Here is a 15021-nt window from a genome sequence, read left to right on the forward strand (position 1 = left end):
CAGTATAAAGTATCCTGGTTTTCCCTCAATAATCGGAGCTGGATCACTGAGACTTGGAGCCGAGCTAAGTCACTGAATAAAGGGGCTGTACCACTGACTGAGCTGAGTTCTGTGTCTTACTGCCTATGATCCAGCCTTCCCAGAGAGAGCTGTCTCTTCATAAGCCACGACTCATGGATACCCAGCTTTCGCCGTTTCTCACACCTCCCCTCGTGACCTGGTGGCCAACGGGTCCCGAACTTAGAGACAGAGTGCACGGTGGAAATTGAAACAGAACCCGACCGGGCCAGCCCCGGTAGCAGAGAGCCTCAACAACGTGGAGAAGCAGGGACCCGCCAGCGGTGGAAAGCCAGGGACCCAAACAGCAGATGCGGCCCGCGCACTCCAGCGACGTGTGGGAGACCGGCGCCACGCCCAGCAGCTGGTGCTCCATGAAACCCGCACGCCCATACAGATCTCTCAGTGCACACCTCTGGGTGAGGCCTGCCTCACATTGTCTGTGGCCTCCCATCCCCTCAGCATTGCTGCCAGCACCCTCACAAAGCTCTCCAGCTTCCACCTGGTACTGCATTCCTCTCACCTCAGCAACTCCCACATCATCATTTTCCACCCTCTCCCTGTTCCCTCAGCTCCATGCACAAGGGCCTCTCAACTGCTCCTCAGACCTGCAAAGACACTTGAACCTCGGGGCCTTGGCACCTGCTGAGCCCCTTCTCCTCACTCCCTCACCTCCTCCTCATTCTTGCTCAGACATTATCTCCTTCCCAACCTCTCACTAAGCCTGCATCATATTCACTGGGTGGTCAGAATTCGGAGTTGGTAGGATCATGAGATCGAGGCCAGCCTAAACTACATAACAAGTTTGAGGCCCAAGATTTACAGACCAGCCTGGGATACATAGTCAGACCCTATCTCAAGAAACCACCCTCGCCTCACCTAACCCATTCTACTTAATTATTACTTATTTGTTCCTTCCCTACTTTGAATGTGAGCTCCAGGAGCGCATGGGAACTGGTTTTAGTCATGACTCTGTCTCTACCATTTAGAAGGGAGCCTAGCATAACAATAGCTAGATGAATATTTATTTATTTATTTTGTGTGTGTGCGTATATGTGTTTATGTGCATGTGCATATGTGTGTTTATACGTGTGGAGGCCAGAGATCACTGTTGTGTGTCCTCAATCTTTTGAATTTTTATTTATTTTTATTTTATGTATATGAGTGTACTGCCTGCACGTAAGTGCACCTGTGTCCTGCAATCCCCACGGAGGTCAGAAGAGGGTGATGGATCTCCCAGAACTGGAGTTACAGAGGGTTATTAGCTGCCATGTGGGTGCTGGGGATGGAATCTGGGTCCAAGAATAGCCAGTGCTCTTAACCAGTGAGCCATCTCTCCAGCCCCACATATTTGTATTTAAATGTATCTTCACATCCACTCCCACCCCTCCAACTCTTCCCATATCTCCCCATTACTTTTTTCTGATAACTTCATGTACACTTTCTTCTTCTTTGATTGATTTATTTTTTTATGAGGCTTTTGGCTACTCCAACATTCCCCCCTCTGAAGAGGTAATTCCTAAAATCTTTTAAGGATTAGATAAAAGCCCCCAAATATTTTCAACATTTTTGGCCTTTGGAAAGGGAGTAGGTTGCTAAGAGGCCCAAGGACATTGTGAGTTTTAGCCAAGAAACTGGCTACTTTTCTTTAGGGTCTTTTTACCCTAACTGCCTAGCCAATTCCTACCTCCTATTCTTATCACACCACCCTCTGAAGGGGTTACCCAAATTGCCAATAGGGAATTGGGACACAGACCGCTTTGGCTTCTTCCGTGCTGAACAGGGAAGCAGGGTGAGGCAACTGGATAACCCTTCAGTGGATCTATCTAAAAGACTCCCAAATTGCATAACTCTTATCTCAAGGAGGAAAAGAAAGTCTTTGAGTCATGAATAGGAGATGTGAAGGAGAAGTGAAAAGCAAGAGTAATTAGCATTACAACTGCTAGACAGGGAACTAGAAAGTCAGAATAGGACAATTTTCAAATGTTCATATGAGAGTCCATTGGAATTTCTTGATCAAAGCTTCCAAAATCATCCCACTACTGGGTTCCTCCTAATTTTTGTCTGCCAAGGCTGGACTCAGAGAGTGATGGACTCAGGATTTGTTTTGGGGCACTTTGATAGCTGTTGGAGTGGTTAGAGTCAGTGTCAGTTCCCTCTCAAAGGCTTCTAGATAGGGGGAGAAAACAAGTTTATCCATCATTTTAGAACAATAGCTGGTTGTCTCTCTTAGCTACAGGTGGGCACTACAGTACTGGAGACCAACATTTGAAATCTTACATCTGAGCAGCACTTTCTGGTTAGGAACAAAATCATCAGTGAGAAATAATTGTCTAAATAACTTTTTATATAGACAAGCCTAATGTCTGGGAAGTGTAATCCCTTGAACTCTTATAGAAATATACTGATGACTTTACTCTTTGGTTATACTTTCCTTTGGGGTATTTAAGACCATACATTTGGCCCAAATAAATCAACTACGTGAAGATAAGTCAAAAGTCCTGCTCGACCATGTCTGGCTTCACTTGGAAGCATGAATGAGGTGTTTCCTCTGAGTTGACCTCCTCTTTGTAGACTGGACACTGGTTCAAGTCCATCCTGTGGGGTCTCCATGGCCTCTCTGAACAAGAGGACAGGTGACTCACCACAGTTACAGGACATTTTGAGAGATGTTCCATAGCCCCCTGGAATGTAGTCGATCTTGGAGCACACGGGGCAAAAACTGTCAAGTCCCTCTGACCACATTAGTATAGGCCCCAAGCTAAGGAACACCCAGTATTCTTCAGCACTCAGTCATCTCTCTAGCCCCCATCCACCTTATTTTTTTGTGACAGAGTCTTTCACTGACCCTGGAGCTCACTGATTCAGCTAGGCTGGCTAGCCAGAAAGCTCCAGGGATCTGTCTGTCTCTCTAGCACTGAGATTACAAGGACACACCACCATGCCAGGCTTTTTATGTGGGTGCTGGGGATCCAAACTCGGATCCTCATGCTTGAGAGGCAAGCACTTTACCAACTGAGCCATCTCTTCAACCCTCATAGTGAGTATTTCTTTTGAGAATGAAGTGAATGGAAGGCAGTAACTTGTTAATTTTGTTTCAGGACACAAAATTGTCCATTTTTAACCCTAAAGGAAGGAAAGAGTTCCCTGAAGAAAGGAGCCCAAGACAGCATCACCCAGCCTCTGTTCAGGCATCAGGTAGGTAGAGACTGTGTCCCAGTAGCAAACATGCTGTGTCATCTGTGTGCCATCCCACCAGCCAAGGAGTGGAATGGAATGGAATGGGAGGTTGGGCCTGAGGTTCTGAATGGTCACCTTCCTGGAGTTTCAACTAATACCTCTGAAGAAAGGAACATGGCCCAGGCAGGGTGTGGCTATGGTGGAAAGAAATAACAGAGCCAGGGAGTGCCTGGGCCAGTGTAGAAAGGCTAAATAGCTACTTAAAGGCTGCTCTGGGTGAAGACTGCACTTAGGGTAAATGACAAGGGGACATGGCTCCACATGTGCACATCTTCATGGCAGTGCTCTGTAAGCCCAACACGTAAGTGTATATTTATTTTATTTTGTTTTTTGAGACAGGGTCTTAGGTATCCAAGGCTGACCTTCAACTAGCTATGAAGTCAGCGATGGCCTTAAATGCCTGGTCCTTCTGTCTCCACCTCCCAAGTGCTAGGATTACATGCATGTACCACCGTGCCTCGTTTTATGCAGTGCTGGGGAATAAAACCTAGGGCCTTGTGCATGCTGGGCAAGCACTCTACCAACAGAGCTACATCCCGGGACTGATTTTCATTCCTTGTCCCTGTCACATTTACATCCCAAGCTGTAGCCACAGGCTGCCTTGCTCACGTCCTGTGCTAGTTAGTATTCATGAGAGCCACTGACTATGGAGGTCTTAGCAATCTTAATCATTAGGAATTGTAAACCTCACTTACTGATGGGGAAACTAAGGTTCCAGCAAGCCAAACTTGTGAGTGCCACAGCTAGGGTGTGAACCCAGGCCTTCCAGCTCCTGCACCTTGGCCTTCACTCTGGGACTCATATTTGGCCTATGACTGCTTGCTGTCTTTCAGAGACTGGGTGCCTAGCCAAAATGAATGTCACAGTACACGTCCCAGCTAGGAAAGAAAAAGATCCCTGATGGCCTGAGGGCAGATAGCTTGAGGGGGAACACCCTGTACTCTCATACCTTAGCCTTTGCTCAAACTCACCCTGCAGCCTAGATAGCTCCATCCCTATTTGCTGTTTATTGAAATCCTACTCCTCTTCTGCCTGGCTCACAGGCCAGCTTCTCAGAGGCGCCTTCCTGGCCCTGCCAGGCATAAATACTCCTGAACCAGGCCCCAAGAACTCTGTGGCTGGTAGGCTGAAGCCCTCCCAACCATGACTGGCTTGACCTCCTTTGGGGACCAGGCTGAGCATCTCCCTACCCCGCTGGGCTCTGCATATGCCAAGGGCCTGTGGCCCAGAGACCAAGCCCTGAGACTCCATGAACATCTGTGGCCCACACTCAGGTGAGTGGTGCCAACTTAGCAGGTGCCTCCAAGGGTTATGTTGCTGCCAGCTGCCCTTTCCCAGCTCCCTGGTGGCCATGCTGCTTTTATGCTTCCCAGAAGCCAGCCAGCTGAGTCTGGGCCCTTGGCCAAGGCAGCTGCAGCTGCTGCCTCTCTGGTCTGCTAGCCAGATCCCCCTGCATCATCCTGCAAGCTCCCCTGGTCTCAGTCCATTTAGGCTTCTGCTCAAGGTTTTTGACTTAATCTCAGATCCTCTGCTTTACTAAAGCCCCAACCCAAGTCACTGTCTTGTCTGCCAAGAATAAATCCCAGATTCTTCCTCCAACTTCCCTCACAGTGGGAGGAGGCATTGATTCCACTGGACCTGATAGTTGGGCTTTCCAGAGCATTCCACCACAGTAGGTCAGATTCTTCTAGAAGGCACAAGCCTGAGTGGGGGACCCCAGGTCCTGTAGAACCACACCTAAGAACTGACCCCCTTGCAGGGAGACAGCAGCAGTACAGGGGAAACCCAACCATATAGGAATAGCAAGGGGACCATTGGGGGACTTTGCATGCTGAGTTTATTCAGTGAACGAGCATTTATCCAGGATATGGGACAAGGGGAAGACTACGGAATAAAAGTGGATAAAGGGTGGATTTCATCTCCTTTGTGTGGCTTGAGTATAAGAAGGTTTCAAAGAATGAAGCTCGATCTCTGCTTACAAAGCTCCCAGGCTCCCTGCAAAGTAGAATGACGCACACCTCATCTTGTTCACAGTTTCCTTTACACAGTCTACACTGAGTATGCTTCATTGTCATAAATGCCAGATAAATAAATCAAGAACTGGGGAGGTAACCCAATCAATAAAGTACTTGTCTTACAAGCATGAGGAACTGGGTTTGAGCTCCCAGAATCCATGTAAAAAAAGCTGAGTGTGGTGGTGCTTACAATCCCAACACTGGAGAGGCAGAGACATGTCAATCACTGGGGCTTGTTGGTAAGGTAGCCCATGCTACAAGGCAAGTCTCAGGCCCATGAGAGACTCTGTTTCAAAAAACAAGGTTAGGGGCTAGAGAGATGGCTCAGTGGTTAAGAGTACTTTCTGCCCTTCCAGAGGACCCAAGTTGTGTTTCCAACATCCACATGGTGACTCACAACCATTGGTAACTCTAGTTCCAGGGGATGCCACTCTGCCTTCCGTTCTCTGTAGGCACCAGGTACACATTGGGTGCATATACATAAGTGCAGGCAACACATTCATACCATAAAGTTAAAATAAAACATTTTAAATCTTAAAAAATACAGATACAAGGTGCATGGCACCTGAGAATGCCTGAGGTTGACCTCTGGTCTCTGTACATGCATATGTGCATACCCCCACATAGCATACCCCCACATATGTCCAGCTACAGAGAGAGAGAGAGAGAGAGAGAGAGAGAGAGAGAGAGCATTCAACCAGAGCTTCCTGAGGTTATGGAACCTGTGGGCATGGCCCAAAGGACAGAAAAAAATTATGCCATGCACCAGGGGACCTGAGTTCCCACTGTATGTTCATAATACTATCCCACCTCAGCTGCCATGAGCAAGTGCCAGATTCACAGTCAGCTCCATCTGATGCCTACCACCTGAAGGGGGACAAGACAGGCACCATAGCAAAGAGGCCCAAATCTCAGGGTTACAGAGTATCAGTCATTACGGTGGACACGGGTGTACCAGGAAAGTATCCAGCTCTGCCTACACAGGAGGAGCAAGTATACATGTCTGTGGGCACCAGGCAAGGATATGCATTACATTTAAGAGACATTCTAGAGCTGGGTGTGGTGGCACATTCCTTTAATCCCAGCACTTGGGAGGCAGAGGAAGGCATATCTCTGTGAGTTCAAGGCCAGCCTGGTCTACATAGTGAGTTCCAGGCCAGCTAGGGCAACAGGGAGACCATGTCTCAAAAAGACCAAAAAAAAAAAAGTGAGAGAGAGAGACATTCTATTCAGGAACAAAGATACTTTAATCCCTGACTAACCACAGAAATGTTTAATCAGAGTGTGGCTGTGATTCAGCAGAGCAACACTCCCAAGGGAGGATTCCCACTCCTGTCCCCAGTGCTAGGCAACACTTCTGCCACCATGGGTTCATTCAGGCAGTACCTGCCTATGGAGCCAAGTGATCAACAGGGAAGAAGTGGGAGCAGAATCTAGGAACACCCCCCAGGCCCCACCCCCACCTCATTGCATTATAGCCTACCCTCACAGCAACCCCAGCAGGCCACCTGCCCTGAGGATAAAGTTGAGCAAGGTGACAGTGGACAGGTGCTTTAGGGCCCCAGCAAACAGAAGGCTGCTTCCTGTGGTAGACATAAGCCACTCTCATATCTCTGACTCCCCTCCAATGAGGTGAGGACCCTGAGAACACCCAGGGCCAAAGGAGACACCAAGTAGTTTCCATTCAAGGTAAAGAAACCAGCCCTTAAATCCAGAAAAACTGCTAACAGCCTCCAGAAAAACAGCCCTGAGGTACGAGCTTACAGGGCACTTGGCTGGAAAATAAAGGCAGGATCTTCCTGAATGGACCCTCTGGACACGGGACCCTTTAGTTTCGTTGGCACCACACGGTTGAAGATGACGGAAAGGGGAGCAGAGGCTGTATACAAACAGCCACAGGGCCTTACCCATGACCATGCCGAATCCACAGAGCTCTTGTCCTGCAGTGCCTCCCACTTAGAGCTGCAGATGGGATCCTGCTCTGCCATGACTGGGCCTGTGGGATCCAGTTGTCTCCTTACCCAGTGTCTGGAGAGGAATGACCTGCAGCGACACAAGCTCAGGAGCTGGGAGGCTGGGCCTGGTGACACCGGAGCCTAGGGCAGGCTTCCCTTCACTGAGCCAGGGCCAAGTCACAAGGCCCAGCAAAGAGGAGAGTGTTGAATTGCAAATCCTCTCCCACCTGGGGACTGGCTGACAAACAATACCCAGGATGCAAGGATTCCAGAAAATACCAGTTTCTGTCCAATTTGTGCTGGGAACTTCCAATCTACTATGACCACTCCTGCCCTCTGAGGCCTGCCTCAGGAGTAAGACTGGAGTAACGTCCCAAGGTTGAGAAACCCCAAGACAGAATCTGGATTCAAACTCACATGTTACCATTTGATGGGAGTAAGCATTGACAGAGAGACACCCCTTAGGCCCCCTTTCTGGCTGAGTCCAGGAAATAGCACTTTAAAGTGACAATAATCCAAGGCTGGGGAGAGGACTCAGTGGGTAGCATATAAGCATGAGGACCTGAGTTCAAATCCCCAGAGCCCATGTAAAGCTGCTATGGTAGCATGCATCTATAATCCTGGTGTGCTTACAGGAGATTGGAAGTAGAGACAGGAAAACCCCCAGGAGTTCACGGGCTAGCTAACCTGATGACTGCAGAAGCAAAGCAACAAGACCTGTCTCCAACATGATATAAAGTGCGGACTGGTACACTCATACACACACAGACACCATGCACACATACACACAAAAGATTACAAAATAAAGTGATAACAACCCACGCCCTTGTTCTTTGCCAGGCTTTCCACCAAATCAGAGAGACCTCGCTCTCTGTTTCCCTGCACTGCCAACAGAGTCAAAAGAGCGTGGTTCAATCAGGGCTGCGTCTCCCAGGTGGCTACGAGGCACACTGAGTTTCACCCCCTTCCCCAGCACCTCTCATTATGCCTGTCTTACTCAGCTCCATCCATCTCTTAATAGCTCTGGGATTGCAAAGGCTTTGTACATGCAGGGAACTGCACTGAGCACTGAGATTGCATGACTATGCATGATTTCCCAGCACCCCTCTAATGTTACACACAGAAAACAGAAGCTTCAAGTGCTGGTCTTGGGTCAAGAAGTGGGAAGTAGCAAAGCAAGCAAGGTGACTTCAGACACCGTGCCCTTAAGCTGATCCTAGCACTCCCCCAAGCCCTGGATTCTGCTGGGTTCAGGTGGCCTATAGCTGCTTGAAAGGAAGCTGACCAGGGCTGATTCTGGGCAAGGCAGGGGTCAGAGGCCATAAGGGAAGGGGAGAGAAAGGGCGTGCCTGCACAGCAGTGCAAGGAAAGGACTTGAGAATGCTGTTGTTGAGCACGTTGAGAGGAACAGGCAGAGTAGCAAGAGTCAGCAAAGGGTTGGCTGCCCACCAGAACTAGGTTGCAAGATGCTGTTGCTGAAAACACCACATGCTCTGGTTGTAGGACATAGAGAAACCAAGCTGGAACTGTGCTGGAAGCTTCCTCCCTGCTGGCTTAGCCTTCCTAACACAATGCAGGTACTGTGCAGGCTACTGGGGGAAGAGTTACCATCAACAGTCTTACTCAGCTGTGGACCCTACATGTAACACTACTGACCTGCCAGGCAAGTTGTACCCACTAGTGCATAGTGGCATGAATATTATGAGAGTAACCAAATGCTTTCTGAACAGATTTGAAGCCAGCTCTGCAAGAGAGATTTCATATCTGGTACTGTAAACTCCGTCAAAACTCCATGCCTGGGGAGGTCATAAACCCTAGTTGGGAAGCTACTGCTGTTGTTTTGTTAAATAGACATGATGTTCCTGTCAAACAGCCTTCTAAATAACTGTGTTTATACCCATAGAATAGTGCTGTGTCACCTTTGATAAGACATCTCTATCAGCTCTGCCAAGGGTGAGGGAACATCGCAGAAGGAGCAGAAAGAATGTAAGAGCCAGAGAAAGTGGGTGATGGTGTGGAATGCTGACTTCTGAACATGACATGGCCAATGCTCTCTTGAACTCACAGAAGCTGTGATTACCTGCACAAGATCTGTACAAGACTGGGCCCCTCAAAATCCTGTCGTGGAGGGGGCAAAGCTCATGAAGCTTCACCCTTCTCTGAGGTTTTATAGGCAATTGTTGCTGGGGGAAGGAGAGAGATTTTCTTCAGTGGTATAGCTACTAGCAAGGTACGCCTGTTCCTGTAAACACCTCCCACTCATGCTCCTGTAAGCAACACTAATGAAACTCATTGGGTCATTTTTTTAAAAAGACATGAGGGCTGGAGTGATGGCTCAGCAGTTAAGAGCACTGGCTGCTCTTTCAGAGGACCTGGGTTTGGTTCCCAGCACCCATGTGCAGCTAGCAATCATCTGTAACTCTAAATCCAGGTGATCCAGTGCCATCTTCTGGCATCCGAAGGCATTGCATGGCATGGGTGCACTTACATACCTGCAGACCAAACACTCATATACGTAAAATAAAATAAGTAAATGAAAATTTGTAAAAATAAAAAAAGACATGAAAGTAGAAGCAAGACTAGTTGGTAAGAGGAGGGGGATCCATGGGGGGAAAAGAGAGAATAACTGGGGCTAAATATGATCAAAATGCTTTATATACATGTATGAAAGTGTCATAATGAAGCCCATTATTATGTATAATTAGTATATGCCAATAAGAAGATAAAGTACGGAAAGAGTTAGCAAAGGACCACAGGTGACAGAAGCTGCAGCCTGTCTCAGTTTCCCTGTGCTTGGCCCCTCCTCAGGCTCCTGCATCCCCTAGGGTTGCAGTGTCTCCTGCCATCTTTAGCTCTGTCCCAATACCTTGTGCATGACTGTGCATGATTCTAATAGCACCCCTCTAAACACTGAAAACAGGAGCTTGAAGGTCACAAAGGCTTTAGGTCACAAAGCAGGAAGTGGTAAAGCAGGCCAAGTGAGTCAGCGATGGTGCCCTTAGACTGATTCTGGTGCCACAAGATTCTGGTTCCCACAAGTTCCAACTGGGAGGAAGACATTTACTAGGGCGGCCAAGTTCTCCTCCCAGGAGCCTTCTGCTGTTATCAGTCATTCTCTCCAGAGGCACCCAGGTGAGACCCCTGGACTGTGAGAAGGAAATGGAGATGCAGTGAAAGGCGCCTGCTTCCTGTTGGAGCTTGGGTGCAAACACCCTCATTTTACTGGCTCGGGGCCAGTGGCATCCTCAGGTGCTGCATCTGTAAAGTCAGACTTATGCTCCACCCCAGTCCTCTGCTGGCCCTTGTCATTGAGCTCTGATACTAATCACTCAGCACTGATCCCCTGGACGTTCCTTACCCTGGGAAAGATGGACATGCACTGTTTAAAGCTGGCACTCTACCACCATGACCCAGACTAGTGCCCACAGTCTGAATGCTCTGAAAAGCCAAAGAGAAAATGCCAACACCCCAGGACACTTCCACCAAGCTGGGTCACCAGTGCCCTTACTATTTTTAATTCACCCTGTGAAGATATTTTAAGAGCCTCATGACTGACGAGTGATAAGATTGTGAGGAATTCTACCTGTCAGGTTCAGCATTGGTTCAAGGTCTGATGAAAGCATACCACATGCATAAACTCGAGTCATTGCACTGTGAGGAAGGTACAGTTGGTGGGGAGAGGGAGCAGTGGTAGGCTGTATCTTGGCCACGGTCTCTGGAGCTCCAAGGCTGGGAGAGGAGCATTTCACACATGCTTGAAGAGACAAAGTGGTCAGGGTAACACATGTCCTACTGCTGGGTCAGACAGTTGGGAGCCTGCACTGGTTGCACAGTGTGACAAGAATGGGGAAGTGACCACTCATGAGGCTCCGCGCATGGGCCAAGCTCAGCAGTAGCTCAGGCTGGGGATAAAACTTACAGCCAGAACCAGACCAGTTCTCATCTAACACTGCCCCTTAGAAGCTATCAGGACTTAGGGGGACTCCCTCCACCTCTGGGAGCCTTTCTTTCCTCATCTGGGAAAAACAAGGATGAAAACCTCTTAGGCCTGTACAGCACCACACACCTCTAACCTCAACACTCTGGAAACAGAGGCAGGAGGATCACAAGTTCAAAGCCAACCTGAGTTGTTGTGAGTTCAAGGTTAGCCTGGGCAACTTAATGAGACCCTGTCCAAAAAGTCCTTCATGAGTTTGTGGAGAGACTTGAGGCTGTGTTTAGAAAGTTCTCGGGGTGGTCCTGGCATGTTTTTGTTGTTGTTGTTGTTGTTGTTTTAAATTTTATTTATTATTTTTATTTATTTATTTATTTATTTATTTATTTATTTATTTATTTATTTATTTACTTATTTGTCTTTTTTGAGACAGGCTCTCCTTGTAGCCTCAGCTGTCCTGGAACTCACTATGTCAACCAGGCTGGCCTCGAACTCACAAAGATCTGCCTGCCTCTGCCTCCCAAGTGCTGGGATATGTGTACACGTCTATTGCCTACATATAGGTAAGTGCACCCATGTCATGCAAAGCCTGCAGAGGTCAGAAGAGGCCGTCAGATCCCCTGGGACTGGAGTTACAGAGAGTTGTTAGCTGCCATGTGGATGCTGGGATTCGAACCCGGGTCTTCTGCAAGAACAACCAGTGTTCTTAACCGCTGAGCCATCTCTCCAGCCCCGAAAGTTCTCAATGTGGTCCTGGCATGTTTTAACCCTTGGGAAATGGTGGCAATGCTGTTCCTCACAGTTGCTCCAAAGTTGACACGGTGGCACCATTGCACAGATGCAGAAGCAGAACGTTGGTTTCAGTGCATTCATGTGTGTATGTATGTGTATAGGTTGAGTGCTTACATAGGCTCCAAGTATTTTGACATTTTGTTCCCAGTTGGTGACACTGTTTTGGGAGGTCCTAGAAGGTGTGGCCATGCTGAAAGAAGCACGTCACTGGGGGTGGGCTTAGAGAGTTCTCAAGCTTTGCCAGATCTCCAGTCACTCTTGGCTTTCTGTGCCTGCTCAAAGATGTGATAGCTTGGCTTCTGCTCCTATTCCAGCCACCTCTGCCCCATGCCTCCCTGCCATGATGCACTCTTGCCCCTTTGGAACCGTAAGCTAAATAAACTCTTCCCCTTTTATAAGTTCCCTTGGTCATGGTGTTTCTATCACAGTAACAGAAAACTAATACAACATGTATGGGGTGCACATGCATGTTTGTGTGCATGAGGAAGGACATAGTATAACTTTAGGTGTCATTTCTCAGGCACCATCACCTTTTTTGTGTGAGACAGAGTTTCTCACTGGCCTAAAACTCACAAGCAGGCTAGGTAGTGAGCCAGCAAGTCCCAAGCATCCTCCTGTCTCCATCTCCCTAGTGCTGGGAGTACAAGTACATGCCACCACACAGGATTTTTATTCATTTACTTATTTTTATTTTATGCGTATGAGGGTTTTGCCTGCATGTATGTAAATGCACCCATGTCCTGAAATGCCTGCACAGGCCAGAAAAGGAGTAGCAGATCCCCTAGATCTAGAGTTAAGGAGGCTATTAGCTGCCATGTAGGTGCTAGGATCCAATCCCAGGTCCTCTGGAAGAGCAGCCAGTGCTCTTAACCACTGAGCCATCTCTCACACATTGCTTTTTTACATGGGTTCTGGAGATCAAATTCAGGTCCTCATGCTTGCTGGGCAAACACTCCCCTTATCTGGCACTTAGAATGTGCCAAGGATGGTCTGTTATCCATGAGTTTATGTCCCACCATCCAACCACTATAGGGCCATTCAGGTCAGGGTCTATCTCCCCAACCCCAGAACTTCAGTTTTATTTTGAACACCATCAGCTGTAGGAGGCTCTGCAACTTTTTATAAAAGCTCAACCAAGTTCTTCATCACTTCTTCAATGATCAGGCCAGGACCTGACTGAATGTTCTCTGCAGCTCCCAGCCATCTTGTCCCTGGCATCCACAGCTTGAAGCTGCCAGGGCTTCTCAGGATCACTTGCTATCATGTTTTCTTCCTTTTCATTCTTATCCACTTCCAAAGCCAAGACCAAAGCCCCTTCTCCACCCCTGAATGATTTCTCCTTTCTTTGACCTTTGATCGTTGGGGCTGACATTGTTGAGATCTCTCTAGGGGCCAAGGATTTTTATTATACATATTGTTTCTAATTCTCACACATTTCCTTGAGGTTAGGCAGTATTTTCCAGTTGAAGAAATTAAAAATCAGTCAGATTCACAGGCAACAAGCAGGTGGAGCCTCAACATAGCTCTCACCATCCGCCTCCTTTATTTGACACTTAAACTGTACCAAAGAAGGCCTGTTATCTGAGAGATTATGCCTCACCATCATAACCACCATAGAGACCCTTAAGACAGGATCCAGACCTTATTCGTTTTTAGCATTCTAAAACAGCAAATTGGAACACAATCAAAATTTTAAAAGCTTATTTGAGCAAATAGCAATTCATGAATCAGCTAGTACCTCACCAAAAGTAGCTTGAGGTACCCTACAGGGGACTTGAGGGAATGGCTTTTATGAGTCCAGAAATATTCCATGAGTTACAATTACATAGTTACCACATTTGATCTGGGCCAGTGGAAAGGTTGTAGTTGGAGAAGTATAGTTGGTTGGCAGCCTCTAATGGTTAGGCTTGTTTGGTTTTTCTTTAATAGAAGCATTTATGATCAGTAGCCTGTTAGGGTCTACTCAGGTTTGCAATGAGCAAGGTCAATGCACTGGTTACTTTCATGTTGCTAAGACAAAATACCTGACGGAAGCAACTTAAGGGAAGAGAGGTTGGTTATAGTTTCTGCTCTGGAAAACTGGCTTCTCTGTTTCTGCTTATCAGTCTTTCCAACTCTGAGGTCAGTGATTTGCCCATTGACCTGTTTCTTTGACAGATCTAAGAACAGTTGCAACTTCTTCAGTTTGTTCAGGTTTTTACTTGTTAGGACAGAGAAACATCTAAGCTCTTAAGATGCTAGATGGGGAACTGGGGTCCAACATCAAGGTTTCTATTGCTAATAGTAATAATAGTAACAAACCAATACTGGATGTTTGGATTAGCTTGCTTTGCATCCCTGTGACAAAAAATCTTAGATAAGCAGCTTAGGAAGGAAAGACTGATTTTGACTCATAGTTTCAAAGGTTTCAGCCTGTGGTCAGCTGGGTCTGTTGTGTCCAGGCTTATGGTGTGGCAGAGTTTGTGGCAAACAGGGCATGGTCAACCAGAGCTCTTCTTCTTGCAGAGGCAAGGAAACAGAGAGAGAGAAGGGGGACAGGGACACGGTGTATCCTTCAAAGGCATACCCCCAGTGATCCACTTTCTCCAATTGGCTCACACTTCATTCAGCTTTGAACTCTTCAATGATTTAATCCACTGATGGGAGAATGTCCTCATAATCCATCAGCTGGAGCCCAGGCCTTCAATACAGGAATCTGTGGGTGGTATTTCATATCCAAACTACAACAGTTATACCTTAGACTCAGGGGTCAGATATCATCCACTCCAATGGAGTCAATTGATGGAACATTTTTCCCTGTGCATGCTGAAGTATCAAAATGCATGTCTATGTCCATACTTTTTGTGGACAATGAAGAGAGAAAGATATTGTGGTTTGAATATTGAATGTCCCACAGGCTCATGTGTTTGAACACTTGGTCCACAGATGGTGGCACTGTTAAAGATTGTGGAACCTTTAAGAGATTGAGCCTTGCTGAAGGAAATAAGTCACTGGGGGTGGGCTTTGAAGCTTTGTATCCTGGACCCAC

At 47.5% G+C, this 15021-nt stretch overlaps 1 protein-coding gene across 2 annotated transcripts in view; it reads right to left on the minus strand.

Annotated features, from left to right (window-relative positions):
• The window catches only part of Lpin1 (lipin 1), a 176299-nt gene extending 168999 nt beyond the window's left edge, over positions 1 to 7300 (minus strand). For both annotated transcript variants that reach the window (XM_029554559.1, XM_008850089.1), the window contains exon 1: positions 7220 to 7300. In XM_029554559.1, the coding sequence (XP_029410419.1) occupies positions 7220 to 7300 (81 nt within the window). The remainder of the gene's footprint in view (positions 1 to 7219) is intronic.
• Positions 7301 to 15021: the final 7721 nt, after the last annotated feature.

This window comes from Nannospalax galili, unplaced genomic scaffold (genome assembly GCF_000622305.1).
Source record: "Nannospalax galili isolate Female #2095 unplaced genomic scaffold, S.galili_v1.0 scaffold100, whole genome shotgun sequence".
NCBI classification, from domain to species: domain Eukaryota; kingdom Metazoa; phylum Chordata; class Mammalia; order Rodentia; family Spalacidae; genus Nannospalax; species Nannospalax galili.